At 40.5% G+C, this 16657-nt stretch overlaps 1 protein-coding gene and 1 non-coding gene across 2 annotated transcripts; both read left to right on the top strand.

The window, feature by feature from the left end:
* Positions 1-2724: 2724 nt before the first annotated feature.
* Trnaa-ggc (transfer RNA alanine (anticodon GGC)) lies at positions 2725-2795 on the top strand. Its single transcript has one exon. It is a non-coding gene; the product is annotated as a tRNA-Ala (tRNA).
* Positions 2796-12460: 9665 nt separating this feature from the next.
* LOC133532815 (uncharacterized) lies at positions 12461-12883 on the top strand. The gene has a single exon (XM_061871665.1). The coding sequence runs from the start codon at positions 12461-12463 to the stop codon at positions 12881-12883; it is 423 nt and encodes a 140-aa protein (XP_061727649.1).
* Positions 12884-16657: the final 3774 nt, after the last annotated feature.

Raw genomic sequence — 16657 nt, 5'->3', positions numbered from 1 at the left:
ACTGAATGAATGAATGAATGAATGAATTTATTTCATAAACATCAAATTACATAGATTTCCTTAAATTAGAAACTCTGCTTCCTAAATAGGTATAACCAGTACTTTAGGGTAAACAGCGCTCCTCCCCAAAAATTTAGTTGCAGGAGATGTTTTATTTATATAAATTTTAGATAAATATTGAAAAACTTTAGTATCATTAATACTGAGAAATTTAACTTATAAATCTAAACATGTGTATGTGTGTGTGTGTGTGTGTGTGTATGTGTGTATGTGTGTGTTTGTGTGTGTATGCAAAAAAGAGAAAATGAATATGCAGGAATGTTCAAAAATAGTTAAGTAATTATGTTCATAATATCTTCAGTGTTTCGTAATTTTGATGTAAAAGCCAGTCTGTAACAATATTTTTGCATTCCCTTTTAGTTTTGTTGCAAAAGTGTCCAGCTGTCAGCTATAAATAATAGTTCCAAATCTCTCCAGAGTAGCGCTATAGTAGCTAAGAACCTAGGCGCTATTGACGGAGTGAAGTGCGCTGTATATGATTTGATTTTTTTGTTCAAGTATTCTAGGTATTGTAGCGCCACCTATTTATGGTTTTTTGATGACACTTTTTGGTACATGGAGATTTATTTCCTTACCTCCACCTTCCGTATATTTAAGGAAGTTTGTATGAGGAATGCATAAAAAGATATGATCAAAACTTATATGGTTTACGGTTTGAGAATTTATTTATCCATAGAATATTACAATTCACTTCTATAGAGAAACATAAACAATGATAATATACATTATTTACATAATTAAAATGAAGCGCTGGTGGCCTAGCGGTAAGAGCGTGCGATTTGCAATCCGGAGGTCGCGGGTTCAAACCCCGGCTCGTACCAATGAGTTTTTCGGAACTTATGTACGAAATATCACTCGATATTTTACCAGTCGCTTTTCGGTGAAGGAAAACATCGTGAGGAAACCGGACTAATCCCAACAAGGCCTAGTTTACCCTCTGGGTTGGAAGGTCAGATGGCAGTCGCTTTCGTAAAAACTAGTGCCTACGCCAAATCTTGGGATTAGTTGTCAAGCGGACCCCAGGCTCCCATGAGCCGTGGCAAAATGCCGGGACAACGCGAGGAAGAAGAGGAGATTTACATAATTAAAATAAGATATCTAAATTACTAATTTCACGCAGACGAAATCGCGGGTAGAAGCTGGTTTTCTTATAACGTATATTTGTAATTTCCTCACGACTGAAACGATATAAATCAAGGAAAACGAAAAAATTACCAACAAGAGTTATGATTGCGGAAAAAATGGAAAATATTACCGTTTAGGTTGCTCCTGGCTTCAGAAAACATTTTTGGTCTATATTATCAAATATAAATAAATAAATATTATAGGACATTATTACACAAATTGACTAAGTCCCACAGTAAGCTCAATAAGGCTTGTGTTGAGGGTACTTAGACAACGATATAATATAATATATACATATTTATAAACACTTAAATACATAGAAAACACCCATGACTCAGGAACAAATATCCATGCTCATCACACAAATACATGCCCTTACCAGGATTTGAACCCGGGACCATCAGCTTCGTAGGCAGGGTCACTACCCACTAGGCCAAACCGGTCGTCAAAACATTGATTGAGTAAGATGTGGGCTGCTGGGCACAGGCCTCCTCTAATGTGCGAGAGGGCTTAGGCTATAGTCCCCATGCTGGCTCAATGCGGATTGGGGATTTCACATACACATTTGAATTTCTTCGCGGATGTATTTTTTTTATACTACGCGGTGGCAAACAAGCATTCGGCCCGCCTGATGGTAAGCAGTCTCCGTAGCCTATGTACGCCTGCAACTCCAGTGGAGTTCCATGCGCGTTGCCGACCCTAACCCCCCCTCTCGTTGAGCTCTGACAACCTTACTCACCGGCAGGGACACAACACTATGAGTAGGGTCTAGTGTTATTTGGCTGCTGTTTTCTGTAAGGTGGAGGTACTTCCCCAGTTGGGCTCTGCTCTAGATCTGGAATGACATCCGCTGCGCTGTGCTGTGCCCTACCAAACAAAGCGAGATGACATTCACAATGCCCATACCTCTCCTTCACAATGCCCATACCTCTCTTAAATGTATGCAGGTTTCCTCACGATGCGTGCTTCGAATAGTTCTAATTAGACAGGTAAACGAGATGGCGCTGGACTTAAATCGACCGGGATATAAACCGTGATTACCTTTTATATTGTTTATGAGCTCCCGATATTTGACGCAGTTTCATGCATCTTGTTCACGGATTAAACAATATAAAAGGTAATGGTTTATATCCCGGTCGATTTAAGCCTAGTGAAGCTAACCGTGAATCAATCAAAACTGAGATGGCGCTTTACAGCTACATACATTTTGCGGTAACCCTGATTGTAAAAGGTTGACGTCTGACAATTAAGTGACCACAAAACATAAAAACATAACCCCTCTGGTGTTGCAGGTGTCCATGGACGGCGGTAATCGCTTACCATCAGGTGATCCGTCTGCTCGTTTGCCTCCTCTACCATAAAAAAAATATATATATAAGCACAGGAAAAATAAGGCGTCAATATTCAGTAAAACATGTTTACCATTGTTTAAAATGTAAATATTTATTTTCCTTTTTTATTGTTGTTAACCTTAAAGTGCAGATGTCGCTAGTGACGTTGTCACAGTTGAGATGGTTAAATTCGCGGTGAACGACGGATGGACAGCTAGCGGATTGGTAACGCGTTGGACCGGCAATCCAAAGATGTGGGTTCGAGTCCCACGTTGACCAGAGTTGATCAGCGTTGATTTTTTCATTGTGATTGACATCTGTGTATACAATTTATATCTATACTGACTACCCTTAAGGTACCGTACGGATTCAGACTGCATTACTGCTGCAGTATTGCAACTCGAACATAACTGCCGACTGCATTACTGCCGCAAATGTCATATTTAATATATTTTCGATAATATGACCTGCAGCAATGGAGGCGACGGCATTACTGCAGTAGTAAAACTGTCAAAATGGATGCTGCTGCCCGAATTTTTGACATTTGAAGCAGCAATGTCGCGCAATACTGCCGCAATAGTGCTGGTGTTCAGTCTTTAGAATAAAAAAAAATATATACTACGTCGGAGGCAAACAAGCATACGGTCCGCCTGATGGTAAGCAGTCTCTGTAGTTTATTTACGCCTGAAACTCCGAAGGAGTTTTATGCGCGTTGCCGACCCTAACACTCCGCACTCTCATTGAGCTCTGGCAACCTTACTTATAGGCAGGAACACAACACAATGAGTAGGGTCTAGTGTTATTTAGCTGCGGTTTTCTGTAAGGTGGAGGTACTTCCCCAGTTGGGCTCTGCTCTAGATCTGGAATGACATCTGCTGTGCCCTACCACACAAAGCGAGATGACATTCACAATGCCCTTACCTCCCTTAACGTCGTTACCTTTACGTCGGTGGCAAACAAGCATACGGCCCGCCTGATGGTATAAAGTAGTCTCTGTAGCTTATTTACGCCTGCAGGTCCAAAGAAGTTTCATGCGCGTTGCCGACCCTAACACTCCGCACCCTCGTTGATTTCTGGCAACCTTACTCACAGGCAGGAACACAACACAATGAGTAGGGTCTAGTGTTATTTAGCTGCGGTTTTCTGTAAGGTGGAGATACTTCCCCAGTTAGGCTCTGCTCTAGATCTGGAATGACATCCACTGGCTGTGCCCTACCACACAGAGCGAGATGACATTCACAATGCCCATACCTCTCTCTTGGACGTAGTTTAAGGACGTACCCGGGTCCAATATTATGTGGATGTATTGATAATACACGCTGTATAATTTGTTATAATTAAGCGATACTATCGAAACAACCAGTGTAAATAAAGGGCCAAGCTTGTTTCGAACCCTTCGTTATTGAACCATTGTGTCGAACTTTGCTCTTAAAGCTGCAAATAACAATAAAGACCAAGTTAAATGGTTGATTGGCTCGATAATTAATGGTGCTTAAGATTTAGTAAGTTAATCTTTTGAAAATAAAGTAAATAATACAAATAAGAAAACACAAAATAGGTAACTAACAAATAACCTATGTAAATACTAATAAACTGGGGGGGTATGTCCTAAAACTACGTCCAAAAGAGAGGTATGGGCACTGTGAATGTCATCTCGCTTTGTGTGGTAGGGCACAGCACAGCGGATGTCATTCCAGATCTAGAGCAGAGCCCAACTGGGGAAGTGCCTCCACCTTACAGAAAACAGCAGCCAAATAACACTAGACCCTACTCATAGTGTTGTGTTCCTGCCGGTGAGAATAGAATAGAATAGAATGAAACTTTATTTTTTATAATTAAAGTTACAGAGTTATGGCCTGCCAAGCGCAAGCAGTATTATTTTACATATAGTCTTAGGTATCAAAAAGATCTAATGTAAAGTAAATGGGGCTCAGTTCAGGCATGAACTGGCTCACGTAAGGTTGCCAGAGCTCAAAGAGGGTGTGGAGTGTTAAGGTCGAAAAAAAACACAAATGGTGACACAATACAGGTGATTTTCTTATATCTTTGCATACTCTGAGGGGTGGATATGTAGGTAATACTAAACAACTTGACTATGGAGTCAATCCACAATAGCCAAAAAGTCCTCTGTTCCATAGAAAATATTGACAAATGATTCGCCAAAATGCAACGTGCAAGTTATGGAATGAGCTTCCTTCTCAGGTGTTTCCCTTGCGCTGTGACATGGGGTTCTTCAAGAAGCAGGTTTTTAGGGTTCTCAAAAGTTGGCAACGCATAAGTGGCTCCTCCAATGTTGCTTATGTCCATGGGCGGCGATGACTGCTTCCCATCAGGCGGCTCGTCTGCTCGTTTGCTGCGTAATATTACATAAAAAAATGTATGACACAGAATTTTATTGGTGTTTTTGGGGTTGACCACATCTAAAAATTGTCCATTATGACCCACATATTGACCCCTCGAGGTATGGGCAGACATAACAAAATTACTCTGTATACTCATTTAAAATAAGATTAAACAATTGAAGTTCTTACCTTTATGTCAATATTTTTTGCAATTTACTTTGAAACATTTGAGTGCCGGGGACCCGATCGCGGACGCTCTATTCATAGTAGCTTTTCTCAACTAAGCGGGAAAACGCTAAAATCAGCTACGCGTGTAGCGTTACGAAAACGATGGCAGTGAATGCGTTTAACCTTGTATTAACATTCATTTTTAGAATTTATAAAAAAAAAAACATATTTTTTTTTGCAGAAATTGCTAGGAAGGCTAAAACTTCTTATGAAATAATAAATAATAATAATACTAAGCAAAGCTTGTACTATGGGTCTTAGCCGACGATATACATACATATAGATACAAATGGATAAATACATACTCATATACATAGAAAACACCCATGACTCAGTAACAAATATCTGTGTTCATGAAACAAATAAATGCCCTTACTGGGATTCGAACCAGGGACCGTCGGCTTCAAAGGCAGAGTCACTACCCACTAGGCTAGACCACGTCAGTTGACATCCGGACGTCTCCTTTAGGTATTATTAGGGTTTGTAGTCCGATTCCAAAATGTATGAAATTATCCGGTCTGGATTCGGATACCCGGATCTTCCCAAACATTTCTCACATCATATTTTCATATTTTTCGCGCGCGCACAGCGGTGACACACGCATCTTCATATTTGTTTTGTTAATAAATATTTCAGATCCGTCGTGCAAACCCTAGGTATTATATGTACCTAGCTGGCAGTAAAAATACTTCTTCACAGACGGACTCACAGGCAGAACTAGTAAAGTATAAATAAATAAATAAATAAATATTAAATAAATATTTTAGGACATTATTACACAAATTGACTAAGTCCCACAGTAAGCTCAATAAGGCTTGTGTTGAGGGTACTTAGACAACGATATATATAATATATATATATATTTATAAATACTTAAATTCATAGAAAACACCCATGACTCAGGAACAAATATCCATGCTCATCACACGAATAAATGACCTTACCAGGATTTGAACCCGGGACCATCGGCTTCATAGGCAGGGTCACTAGCACTACCCACTAGGCCAGATCGGTCGTCAAAGATAAGAGAAGTATAATTTTATAAATTCCCATTCAATACGTTAATTTCGGCACAAGTTTAAAAACACTTTTTAATCCGACCTAAAAATCGTTATTAAAGTTCTACCCCGCCGCCACTTACTCAGTAACTGCCATTAAAGTATTACTTTGAATTTGGACTTTATTTCTTAATGATACGGTATAAAATCGGCTGTTGTGCGTGTTGATTGCAGCGTTGCGAGTCAAGTGGCGTAAACTTTTAATTTGCAAACTCGGCGCACTGCCTTTTCAAACTGCCGTATACTTCCAGTTGGTAGAAGCCGGGATTACTGAGTAGGTATAATACACAACCCTATTATGGGACTGGAACCAGTTATGGAACGGTATAGACAAATTTTGTTAAATAAGTATTTACCATCAGATTTTAAATGCTGGCAACATTTTAAAGCTATAGCATTTAAAGCATTTTTATGAATTTTAAGCATTTTAGAGCTACGCTGAGGATTTTTGTTTAAAGCTGTTAAGTTGTTTAGTTTTAAGTTATCTGTAGTATTAATGTTGCTGTGTCCTTACAGGCCGTCACTTGAACTAACCACATCATATGTACCACCTTTACAACTGGTTTTATTCTATTCTATTTACCACAGACAAGAATAATAGAGCTACTTAAATTTATTTTTTCGTTGATATTTGTTAGTTTGAAAATTAATAGCGCTAAATATAAATCATCTTCCCTCGTTTTCCTCAATCATCTTCCCTCTCAATCAAATGATACATTCAAACTTCTCATTTAAACTTGCTTTTCATTTCTCCTTGCTTCCCATTTGCACGCAATTAAAAGCAAGCCTCAATGCTAGTGGTAGAGGCGGGAGGTAACAAGTGTGTGTGGAAAGCAACGTATGTATTGCTTTTCGTGCGCTCTGGTTTGGCTTCATATTAAAATGAGGCACTTGACCTGGCGTAGAGGTGGGACGAAAGCGTACCTATTTTTTTTAGTTTTCAATATGTATGTAAAAAAGAATAATTTATTCTATATGATGACCGGTATGGCCTAGTGGGTAGTAACCCTGTCTATGAAGCCGATGGTCTCGGGTTCGAAACTTGGTAACGGCATTTATTTGTGTGATGAGCGCAGATATTTGTTTCTGAGTAATGGATACTTTCTATGTATTTAAGTATTTGTAATATATTATATATATCGTTGTCTGAGTACCCACAACACAAGCCTTCTTGAGCTTACCGTGGGACTTAGTCAATTTGTGTAAGAATGTCCCTACAATATTTATTATTTATTTATTTATCGCTAAAGAGCTATCTCACCCTGATAATCTTTATAACATAATCTTTTTTAGGGACCCTTATAGTTTCGTTTAGTCCGAGGCTTTGCTCCGTCGTCGTTAGTGCTAGAAAGGTGAAATTGAACATGAATATATAAATCAATAAAGCCGACAAAGTCGTAGAATAAAATCTAAAAATTTAATTTTTTTAGGATACCTCCCCTACACGTAAAGTGGGGGTGATTTTTTTTTGCTTTAACCCTACAGTATGGGATATCGTTTGAAAGGTCTTTCAAAACTAATAGGGGTCTTCAACAAATATTTTTTGATAAAGTCAATATATTCGGAGTTAATCGCTCCGAAAGAAAAAAAATGTGTCCCCCCCTAACTTTTGAACCATACTTCAAAAAAAATATGAAAAAGTAGAGCTTAAGAAAGACATTAAATGAAAACTATAGCGGACATGATCAGTTTAGCTGTTTTTGAGTTATCGCAAAAAGTTTCCCCTTCATGGTAAAAATACGTACAGTTCATCCACAGTTTATCCCTTGGTTAATAATCTACTATATTTAAAGCTCCAGTTTAGCTTATTGTGACGGAAGACTAACTAGGGAGCCCTACTCTGAGCATGGCCCGATATGCTCTTAGCCGATTTATTTTAAGTCCATGACTGGGTAAAAAAACATAATATTTTGGTACTTTTACTCGCAAACATGAATATCGGTGTAAACAGTCCCGTCTCTAGCGCCGGCATTCAAATGTAGTGCCCCGTGTAGCGAATGCCTCACAAAGCTACACTTTGAGGTTACTTTGAACCGCCAAGCGGCGACTTAAGACTTAACCACACTTGGCGTAAACACTTTCAACCTCATTACAGCCCGCGTAGCCAACGAGCCTATCGTTCACGCTCCGTGGCGAACGAAACGCAACTGTCACAGTCGCCCTAATTTGGAAGAGTGATATAGAATAGAATAGAATAATTTTTATTCGTAAACACAAACAAGACACATTAAATTTATTTAATCGTATGGCATGCATGGTTAGGCAATCAGAGAACAGCTTTGAGGTTGTTAAGCCAGGTAACTACGTCGGGTGTCAAGACATCTAGATCCTCAGCTGGGCCAGATGGCCAGGATAGAAGTGAAGTGGGCAGCGCCGAAATATGTGCTCAATGATTTGTTCTTCTTCGCCGCACTCGCAGAGCGGAGACTCCTTCCAACCCCACTTATGTTGGAAATAATTACAGCGGCCATGACCTGTTCTCAACCTGTTCAGACGACACCAGATGGAACCCTTTTGGTTTTTTCGTCGGATCTGGGAGATAGAGGTCATCTTTTCCAAGCGTAGCAGTAGACCATTCATATTTCCACCGGTCCAAGATGTTAAAATTGCTTAGGCTTAGCGCTATAGCACAGGGTGGGTTTCGAGAGACCAAACGTTGAATTACATGATATAACAAAAACAAAGGAAGTATAAAGTGCCCCGAAATGGCCTCATCTCAGGATGTTGCTGGTGGCTTCCAGCGCTGATCTTCCGATGAGACCATCAAGTGAGAAAAATCACGAAAGGTAACAGACAAGAAGGAAAAAGACATAAAATAATATAGAGTGAACAAATTGAAAAATAGATATAAGATAACGGCTAAATTAAGTAAAGATTATTTATATATTATCAAGCATATGTGAGCCGATTTCTAAGAGTTATTTTATTTGAATTTGTCTTAAATGTAATGACAAACTGAATTTGGAAATGTTTTACGTTAATTAAAAAAAGTTATCCAGATTAAAAAGTTATACAGATGTCTGATTATATTTTTCCTGTGAAATTTATAGTAATGTTAATATTATGTAAAACTTTCATAATTTTTCTTCGGTAAACTTCGGAGAAAAGTGGGGGGAGGGTGGTATTTTTTTCACATTTTCCTTCATAAATCAATTTTTTTTTTCACTATGAAAAAAAGTGTTTTGGAATGTGCAATTTGAGCTCTTTCAAATACCCCACTTGACTTAGTCACTTTGAAATTGAAATTTGCCCCCCTTTCATAGTGGGCATTTTCTATCGTTAATAATAATAAAAAACTTTTGTTCATAATTATTCTCAATTTCAAGCTTATTTAGCGATGTGACAGATAGACAGACAGACAGACGGACGGCCGGACAAAGACGCACCATAACAGTTCCTTTTGTATCTTTTTGGTACGGAACCCTAAAAACCATTCATCTTATTGATGTTGTGTGATGTAAGTATAATACGAGTATAAATGTAAAGCTCAAGTAAAATATTAACCACTACCAAAGGACGAACTACCAAAAGGTCAACTTTGTATGGAGCCTGGACCAAACACCAACATTTCGTTCTATGGATACCAAGCGGAATTCCATTGCAGAACTGAGATATTTGTAATTTAGTCAAAATGTCACCCTTATTACCTAGGCAATACAGTCCAAGCAAGTAAATTAATTGCTGCAGGGTAGATATTCGCGCACCGCTGCGAGCGCGGCGAATGGTTTGCCGCGCTCGCCGATGGACTCTATTGCCTAGGTAATAAGGGTGATGACATTTTGACTAAATTACAAATATCTCAGTTCTGCAATGGAATTCAGCTTGGTGCCTATAGAAAGAAATGAAGTACATAAAAATACCTATCTAATGACCTAATTCTCTGTTGGTTTAGGGACCATTTTGACGCAGTCCTTTACTGTTAATAGAATCGAGATACTTAGCGAAAGTTAAGAACGAAGTTTACATCTTGCTATTTAATCCTGTGGTTTGGTTGGTTCTTAGGCTGCATAATAGGATTATAGTTTGGCTTTTGAGTTTTGGTGTATTTAATTAATTTTATCCGATACAGATACGATTCAAAATTTAAGTCACTAAAAGTAATAGTACGTTGACATATGGACATGCCTTACGGGCACTAAGAAAGGTGCTATTTCAGCGGTGTCACTCACGAATTCGAGCCAATCGTGCAGTCTGACGTACCTAGTTACCACCAATCGTGCGCGTGATGCGAACTCATCAACCAATCGCGTTGCAGCGTTAGACTGCACGATTGGCTCGAATTCGTGTGCGTGACACCGCTGTACTGGCCCATTCTTATTTTATACTTCAAAAGTCTGGAGCATCGTCACAAGGTTGCCAGCCTAACGATCTTTTATAGGATACATTTCGGAGAGTGTGCCGAGGAACCTTATTCCTCCGTCCCCATTTCATCATCGGACTACCAGACAATCGGCACTTCGGCATCGCTTCATGGTAGGTACACAAATGCGCACGAAGCGTTTCGCTTCAACATTCCTTATGCGAACTGCCAAGGTCTGTAATGCCCTGCCCGAGTCTGTTTCCGCATGAGCACAATCTGAATCTCTTCAAGGCTAGAGTAAATAGCATAGCATAAATAGCATAGGTAAGCGTGCTCCACCGTAGACCGCATCATCATCAGCAGCAGCAGCAGCTGCTGGGAGCAGGTGTGATCGTGGTCAAACGCCTGCCTATCCTCCATAAAAAAAAGTAGTAGTTTAGACTGCATCAGGATTACTGCAGCAGTATTGCAGTACTTGCAGTGGTGCAGTCTGAGTTCAGTAGTTCCGACTCTACGACACATGACGGAAACATACTTACACACACAACACAGCAAGTATACAAACATAAATTGACAGTAAACACAATAGTCCTTCCTTTATTTGGGTAAAAATCTGTTATTGATATGTAATTAATAACGATTCAGTTCAAATTTATGTTTATTTAACTTTAAGTTTGATTCGAACTATTCTAAAATATACTATTAGGATTATTAGAACAAATTAAATTATTTTCAGTTTTTTTTTAGGGGGCGCCGTAAGTCTTCAGTAAGAAATGCATATAGTTCGAAAAATTCGACCAATGCTGCCGTGACCCCGGTGGCTGAGTGGCTCACGCACCTGCCGCGATAGCAGAGGACGCTGGTTCGATTCCAGCCTGGGGCACTGGAGCCCTTGGTCACTTTTTCTTAGACATACACACATTTGGACTCGGGACCTGGACCCGGGTACCTCCTTAAACTACGTCCACAAGAGAGGTATGGGCATTGTCAATGTTATCTTGCTTTGTGTGGTAGGGCACAGCACAGCGGATATCACTCCAGATCTAGAGCAGAGCCCAACTGGGGAAGTACCTCCACCTTACAGAAAACCGCAACCAAATAACACTAGCTAGACCCTACTCATAGTATTGTGTTCCTGCCGGTGAGTAAGGTTGCCAGAGCTCAACGAGGGGGGAGGGGTGTTAGGGTCGGCAACGCGCATGTAACTCCTATGGAGTTGCAGGTGTACGTAGGCTACGGAGACTGCTTACAATCAGGCGGGCCGTATGCTTGTTTGCCACCGACGTAGTATAAAAAAAAAACATTTACATTTATTCCAGTTTATTCTAAAATATGTTTTTAAAGCGGCGTCCCTCTTTTATGACTGTAATCGCGGGTCAGAAAAACGAAGAACATGGAGCAAAGATAAGGAAAGGCCATTTTACGACTAAACCGTCGTTCTAGCCGACACGGAGATAAAACTGCAACGCAAAGATCACATCGCCGCCATCTTTCTTTTACTTGGTTTAAACCCCGAGCTCCTACGGCTGTAATACAATAGGATTGCTTCCTAAATTTAAAATAAACCTTGACTTGGTAAGGGCACTGTGCCCTCAGATTGATACACAGCGGTCATGAAATCAAACTTAAGGACACACGAAAAAACAAGACAGTTATTGTTCATTTTCGATTATGAAATCAACAAAAATACTCATTCACGTATTTATGACGTCACATCATAGAAAGTTTTCTTCTGCTAACTTCATAGTACCAAACATTTTTGACCATGCTTTGACGTTTAACGCAGCGGCTTACGTAAGCGAACAACTCGCGGACACCCCACCTTGGGAGCTGGACGCGGAGGTGTTAGCGGAGAGGCACGGGCTGAGTGCGGAGGCCAGGACACGTGGTGAGCCCCCAGATGCGGAAGAGGCTGAGAGGGTGGCGCGGGCAGCCGCAGAGCGCCTATGAGAGCGATGGAGGGATGCCTTGGACAGCTACTATGGAACTCGAACATTAGGGGCTATCCTCCCGGTAATGAATGAGTGGGCGGACAGAAGGAGAGGGGCCCTGACCTTCAGGGTAACGCAGGTGGTGTCTGGACATGGCTGTTTCGGACACTACCTGCATAGAATTAAGAGGGAGCCGGGGCCTCAGTGCCACGAATGTGGCGCGGTGGACGACACGGCCCAGCATACACTGGAAGATTGCAATCGCTGGGTCGAGGAAAGAGCTGCCCTCAGGCTGGTAACAGGGGTGGTGGACCTCTCGCTGCACAGCATCATAGCGACGATGCTAGGCAGCGAGAGAAAGTGGGACGCGGTGGCCTCCTGCTGCGAACAAGTCATGTCACAGAAGGAGGAGGCGGAGAGGGAGCGTGAGGCTGATCCGGATGCGCTGCCTCTCCGACGCAGGCGGCGGGGTCGAAAGCGAAGAGCATATGTTCGCCTCGATCCCTAATGGGGCCAGCGGGTATGGGACCCGCATTGCACTGCTCCACATACGTCACCGAGGGGGATCAAGCGTTTCTGATCCCCCACCATTGTGCGGGTGTCCTGGCGCCTAGCCAGGGCTGCCGGGGGGCGCTAGGGTGCACTGTACTCGATCCCATAGCGCTCTCGCAAACGGCAAAGAGGGCGAAACGCCGGAGTGGATTTAGTGGGTAGGGTCAAGTTCTCCCTCCCCTCTCGCCAGGAGAGAGGAGACAGGAGCGGCGAGTCCCACACACCCCCCCATCATGGCCTTCCCGCGGCCGGGGGATGGTGCATAAATGCATTCGCCCACTCCGTAAACAAGAAAATATAATATAAGATCCGTATCCACCACATCCGCCCGTCGATACCCAGGCCGACCATAGCCGGGCGGCGTGCTGTCAGTTTTCTCTCAAACAGTCTTTTCACCGCCCGATCGCCTCCAAAGCCACTAGGTATTTGTGTTAAATTGTAACTGTGTATGGGGAGTCGGCGTCCGACCGCCGTTTCATCCGCTCTATATTTATGTCGACAATATTTTAGCGTATTTTCAACGGTTCATGGAAAGCTTAAATCTGTGGCCCTAGTGAAAAAGGGTACAAGTCTCTGACAGCGCAGGTGTAAAGGGGTCTAAGTGCCAGAGACTTGTACCCTTTTTCACTAGGGCCACAGAAATATATATCGACGGATCAGCGGTACTTTGTTAAATGAAATACGAGTTGTTTTTAATGGAATGGAAATGGAAAGAAAATTGGTAATGTTTTTTTCTCCCGCTCAACTTTGCTCCCGCTACGCTAAACGAAGTTGCCGCTTTCCGCCTCCGTCGAGCAGAAAAATAGTATGCGCACCACGGGAGGAAACGTAGAAAATTCCATCCCGCGTGTTTGCCATCCTCGCCTTCGGCTCGGGTAACAATTTTACACGCGGCACGCAATTTCCTACTTTTCCTCCCTTGGGACACAAATAACTATTTTCTACTCGCCAACTGTAATGTTTCACAGAAAAAAAAATGTGTCAAGATATTTTGTGTTTCCTATACAATTCACAACAACAAACAATACAATTCTTGCGTCAAGATATAAAATGTTTAAGTTTATTATTTAGGCTAAAAAATTCAATACTTTATCCGAGCTTTTTTTTTTAAAGTTCAATATTCTAATAGTAGGATTTTAAAATTAAAATTGCACTTATGTGTGGTAATTTCGTACTCATTGTGAACGCTTTATAATGCCAACTGGGGAAGTACGTCCACCTTACAGAAAACCGCAGCCAAATAACACTAGACCCTACTCATAGTGATGTGTAGTCAGTAGTCAATTTTTTATTTTTTTTATTCTTTGACATTTGGAGAACCTTTACACCTCCAAATCTTATTATTGTGTATTATTATTTTTCTCAGACCGTGGGGACCTTATACATCTCCAAACTTAATGTATTAACCGTGGAGACTATACGTCTCTGTCATATTGTATAATATACTTGACTTGGTACATACTAGTTATGTACAGAATGTAGCATTAGTTTATGAGACTGCTAGTTTAACAGTCCAGACGCGGTTTATTTATTTAGTATAAATTTTATTTTGACACTTGGAGAGACTTTACACCTCCAAATTTTATTAATATTAGTACTCTGACATTGGGGACCTTTTACATCTCCAGATTTAATGTGTTTTTAACCATAGAGACTATACATCTCTATTGTATTGTAGTAATTATTTATTTTAAGATTATTATAATGTAATGTTTACCCAGGTATTGGCTGTTGTATTTATAAAATGTTGTTATGTATTTTTCATGTCACTATATGATGTTACTGTAAATGTTGTATTGACTTGTAAAAGAGCCCTTGAGGCCTACTTGCAGAATAAAATTTTGAATTTTGAATTTTGAATTTTTGTGTTCCTGCCGGTGAGTAAGGTTGCCAGAGCTCAACTAGCGTGCGGGGTATTAGGGTCGGCAATACGCATGTAAGTCCTGAGTTGCAGGCATACATAGGTTACGGAGACTGCTTACCATCAGGCGGGCCGTATGCTTTTTTGCCACCGACGTAGTATTTTTTTATGGAATGTGTAGTCTGTATAATAAATATTATAGGATAATAACAGACACTGTAATCATTCATCACGTCTGTCCTTAATGGTTGCCCTCAACGATCAATCTTCAGCAGGAACTTTTCTAAGGAACCCATCAATGATGTCATCTAATCGACAACTCTTACAATTTGGATCTACATTAAGATCTGGGCGCGATTCTGCAATATTTTTATCTCACTAGAAATATCCTTGTTAAAAAGCGGCCAAGTGCGAGTCGGACTCGCCCATGAAGGGTTCCGTACCATTTATGACGTATTAAAAAAAACTACTTACTAGATCTCGTTCAAACCAATTTTCGGTGGAAGTTTGCATGGTAATGTATATCATATATTTTTTTTTAGATTTTTCATTCTGTTATTTTAGAAGTTACAGGGGGGGACACACATTCTTTCACTTTGGATGTGTCTCTCGCGCAAACTATTCAGTTTAGAAATTTTTTTTATTAGAAACCTAAATATCATTTTTGAAGACCTATCCATATAGATACCCCACACGTTAGATGATTTTTTTTTTTAATTTTATGACGTATTGAAAAAAAACTACTGACTAGATCTCGTTCAAACCAATTTTCGGTGGAAGTTTGCATGGTAATGTATATCATATATTTTTTTTATATTTTTCATTCTGTTATTTTAGAAGTTACGGGGGGGGGGGGGGGGGACACATTTTACCACTTTGGAAGTGTCTCTCGCGCAAACTATTCAGCTTAGAAAAAAATGATATTAGAAACCTCAATATCATTAAGACCTACCCATAGATACCCCACACGTATGGGTTTGATGAAAAAAGATTTTTTGAGTTTCAGTTCTAAGTATGGGGAACCCCCAAAATTTATTGTTTTTTTTTCTATTTTTGTGTAAACATCCTAATGCGGTTCATAGAATACATCTACTTACCAAGTTTGAACAGTATAGCTCTTATAGTTTCGGAAAAAAGTGGCGGTGACATAATCGGACAGACAGACGGACATGACGAATCTATAATAAGGGTTCCGTTTTTTGCCATTTGGCTACGCAACCCTAAAAATGAGCAAAACTCTGTTTCTATTTCCTTTTTTTTTATACCACGTCGGTGGTAAACAAGCTTGCGGCCCGCCTGATGGTAAGCAGTCACCGTAGCCTATGGACGCCTGCAACTCCAGAGGTGTTACATGCGCGCGTTGCCGACCCTTTAAAAACCTGTACACTCCTTTTTTGAAGAACCCCATACTGTATACCCTCGGGAAAACCTTATACACACAAATGTCAAAATTTATCCTACATTTAATTTAATAGTATTTTACAGTACATATGGGGCTACTTTATAGCACTAGTGCGAGAAGTAGCATATTATGTTACTGTGTCGAACATTTAAAGGGCCATATGTACTGTAAAACGTTGTACGATACATGTGCGAATAGTTAATTCGCAACTCGTGTCGATTTAAAACACTCCCTTCGGATTTCCTATTTTTCGCACTTGTATCGTAATGTACTATAAACTAGTTGAATCATGTAGGTTAACAAACCAAAAGTATACAGCTAAGATACATTCATGCGGCCGGCTGGTCAACGAGACCTTCTCGTAACTCATGAGGTCCTGGTACTTGCTCCTTGCTAAATTCAGGCAGTTTGTTTCGCGATTTTGGCCACAGTAGCCTATGGCGACTAACAAGCAACGCTAAGTGGTC

Source organism: Cydia pomonella, chromosome 27 (genome assembly GCF_033807575.1).
Source record: "Cydia pomonella isolate Wapato2018A chromosome 27, ilCydPomo1, whole genome shotgun sequence".
In the NCBI taxonomy this organism is placed as follows: domain Eukaryota; kingdom Metazoa; phylum Arthropoda; class Insecta; order Lepidoptera; family Tortricidae; genus Cydia; species Cydia pomonella.
This window is presented reverse-complemented; position numbering and strand designations above follow the sequence as displayed.